Here is a 2,722-nt window from a genome sequence, read left to right on the forward strand (position 1 = left end):
GGGCTTGTCGATTCCCCCGCGTGTTTGTTTGGGTGTCTGCAGCGGCACCGGGGGGTAAAATGCGGAGCCCCAAACGCTGCTGCTCTGCTGCGTGTTTCTGCGGAGCGAACTCGTGCGTCTCGGCGCACTGGCGGGTTGAGGGTTGGGCCGACTGCGGGGACTGTGGCGGCTGCGGCAGCCCGTGCCCGTGCCCTGCTGATTTGTTGCGGCGACCGGCGGCGGATGCATGCGGGCCGCTCGGGGCACGTGCTTGTTTTTTTGCCCCGCACGCTTGTTTGTTGCGTTGCCCGCCACGCGGCGGCGGTGCTGGCGCCCCGCACGAGGAGGAGCCCGCAGCCGCCGCCCCGCAGGAAACGACGCGGGCCGCGGCACGCACCGCCGGTCAGACGCGCGGCTTCCCCGCGGGCACCGTCACCCGCACCTTCGCGTGGCGGCGGCGGCACTTGGCTGCTCAACCGTCGCAGTGGGCTTCTCGTGCGGGCGCCGGACTGTCGCCTCCACCGTCCCCCGCATGCGTGGCCTGCGCTGCCCCCCACTGCCGCGCCCGAACTCATCGCCGCCATCGCTGTTTTTTTCCCTCCACATTTATCTTCACACACACACACAACAGACGTGCACGCGATGCGCCTGTAGTTCCGTGCAGGTGGATGGCCTTTTCGCAGCCTGCGCTGGCAGTGCCGTGTGCGGCTGCTGCTGCGGTTTCCTCGCGGGCCGTGAAGAGAAGGAAAGGAAAACGCACAGCATGAGGGGGGGGGTGCGCTGTGGCTAACTCGTTTTTCTTGCGGGAGCCGCCTCATTTGGGTGGTGGCGGCGGGCCCACTTCCCGTGTGCGTGTGCGTGTGGTGGCGGCTGCGCTTCGCTGCTCCGTCGTGGGTGGCTGCTGGCGCTGCTGTGCGTCTTTCTTGCGTGGCTGCGTGAAGTTGCTCGGCTCCCGCCTTTTTTCTTTTTTGCGACCTGCTCTCTTCACTGTCTCCGCTGCACTCCCTCTCCCTCCCTCTGCTTCTCTTGTTTCCTGCGTCTTTTTTTTCCCCGCTGGCTTCAGCGACTCTGTCACTCTACGAGCACCACTACTTTTGCCGATGACGACGCTGACGGTGCGGCGCCGTGCGGTGTGTGCCCTGGCGCTCCTTGCGCTGCTCTGCGGCTGCTGCTGCGCCTCCGTCTGCGGGGCGACCGCTGGGGAGGCGGCCCCGAAGTGTAATGTGTCGGTGCCGGTGGAGGTGTCGTGCCGGGGGACTGGAGAGAATTTGAGGTTTCGGGTGCGTGGGAATGAGACGTGGGTGACTTGTGCGTTGGACGCCGAGGATCGCACTGCGTTGAGCAACACAAGTGGCGCTCTCGCTGCGTGGGAGAAGGCGGGGCACACCGTCGCCGGTGCTGAGGTGAACTTCTGTGACGCGGGCGGGGACCTCACGGAGAACATTTGCATCGCGGCCGAGTTTCTCTACGTTTTCCACCAGTGCGGTGCCCGCTGTGCGGGACACGCGGCAGAGAACACTGTGGCGTTCACGATGAACATTATGGACCGTGAGGAGGGTGAGCTGCACAAGGAGCTGCAGGGGGCACAGGCTCGTGGTGGAGATACGCCGCAAAATTCAGGGAGCCGCGTTGACGATGCGGGCGAGACGGGCGTCTGTCCGTTAACAGCAGCCCCTCAAACAGCCAAAGAGGAGGAAGCGGATGCGCTTACGGGCACTGCGGGGCGAGAGGCTTCGCCACAGCCCCAAACCGGCGGGCTGCCGCAAGGCGCGGCGGCGGGCCCGAGCACCGCCACGGATAACACCGCGCCCCCCGCACAGGCCGATGCGTCCGGCGTTGGCTCTGCGGTCACCGGTGTCACTGTCGCCGCTGGAAATCAGGCGAGGACAACTCCATCAGTTCCCTCCGCAGGTAGCGGTGTGGCTGCCGGCGGTCAGACTGAAGAACTGAGGGAGGAGAATGCCGAAGACACCGCAGAGTCCGATGACGCTCGAGCACCTGCAGAGAGCGAGGCTAAAACGCCAGCGGCTGGGCCCATCGCCACCAGCACAGACGACACCGCGACGCCGACTGACGGTGACAGCGGCAGCAGCCCCGCGACGCAGCCGCAGCCGGGGAGTTCCATGGGGACAAACGAATCTGGTCAGCGAGAGCAGGAGCAACCCGCAGTCACCACCGCACCCAAGCAGGAAACGGAAAGGAGTGGTGAGAGAAGAGGAGAAGCCACACAGCCGGCAGCGGGGGCGGCTGCTCAAGCGGCGACCACCTCCACCAACTCGACGAGTGCAGCGAAGGCGGCGCCCGGCGACAGCGACGGCAGCAGCACCGCGGCCGCGCCCTCCGCCTCCCCCCTTGCGCTGCTTCTTCTGCTTGCGTGTGCGGCTGCCGCTGCGGTGCTGGCCGCATGAGAGACAGAGTGAGAAGGAGACAGAGGGCCGTGCACACACAACTCTTTCTGTTTCCCTCTCTCGCTTTGTGTGTGTGTCCCCCTGCACTGACTCTCTCGCCCTCGCCTCTCCCCACGCGGCACACACACATAATGTGCTCATAACTATACACACAACTCCACTCATGCAGGCCCGTTGGTTTTATTTTTGTTTTGCACTCGACGAGCCGCTGCCGTCTTGTTTGGCTGCATGGGTACAACACCGTAACTGTTTTTGTCCTTTTATTGTTTGTTTGTTTCCATTGCTTTCAGTGGGCGGCCTCTCTTGCTTCTTTCTCTTGCTTCCTGGATTGGGCT

At 64.6% G+C, this 2,722-nt stretch overlaps 2 protein-coding genes across 2 annotated transcripts; both read left to right on the top strand.

Annotated features, from left to right (window-relative positions):
• Tco025E_09870 (uncharacterized protein) lies at nucleotides 1-633 on the top strand (the record flags this gene model as incomplete). The annotated part of the gene is made up of 1 exon (XM_029376673.1): nucleotides 1-633. A coding segment is annotated over one exon (633 nt), but the record flags the coding sequence as incomplete, so codon positions are not given.
• A 446-nt stretch (nucleotides 634-1,079) lies between these two features.
• Tco025E_09871 (mucin-like glycoprotein) lies at nucleotides 1,080-2,387 on the top strand (the record flags this gene model as incomplete). The annotated part of the gene is made up of 1 exon (XM_029376674.1): nucleotides 1,080-2,387. The coding sequence occupies one exon, from the start codon at nucleotides 1,080-1,082 to the stop codon at nucleotides 2,385-2,387; it is 1,308 nt and encodes a 435-aa protein (XP_029223191.1).
• Between the last annotated feature and the right edge of the window lie 335 nt (nucleotides 2,388-2,722).

Source organism: Trypanosoma conorhini (assembly GCF_003719485.1).
Source record: "Trypanosoma conorhini strain 025E chromosome Unknown Tco_14.4_contig_01331, whole genome shotgun sequence".
NCBI lineage: Eukaryota > Euglenozoa > Kinetoplastea > Trypanosomatida > Trypanosomatidae > Trypanosoma > Trypanosoma conorhini.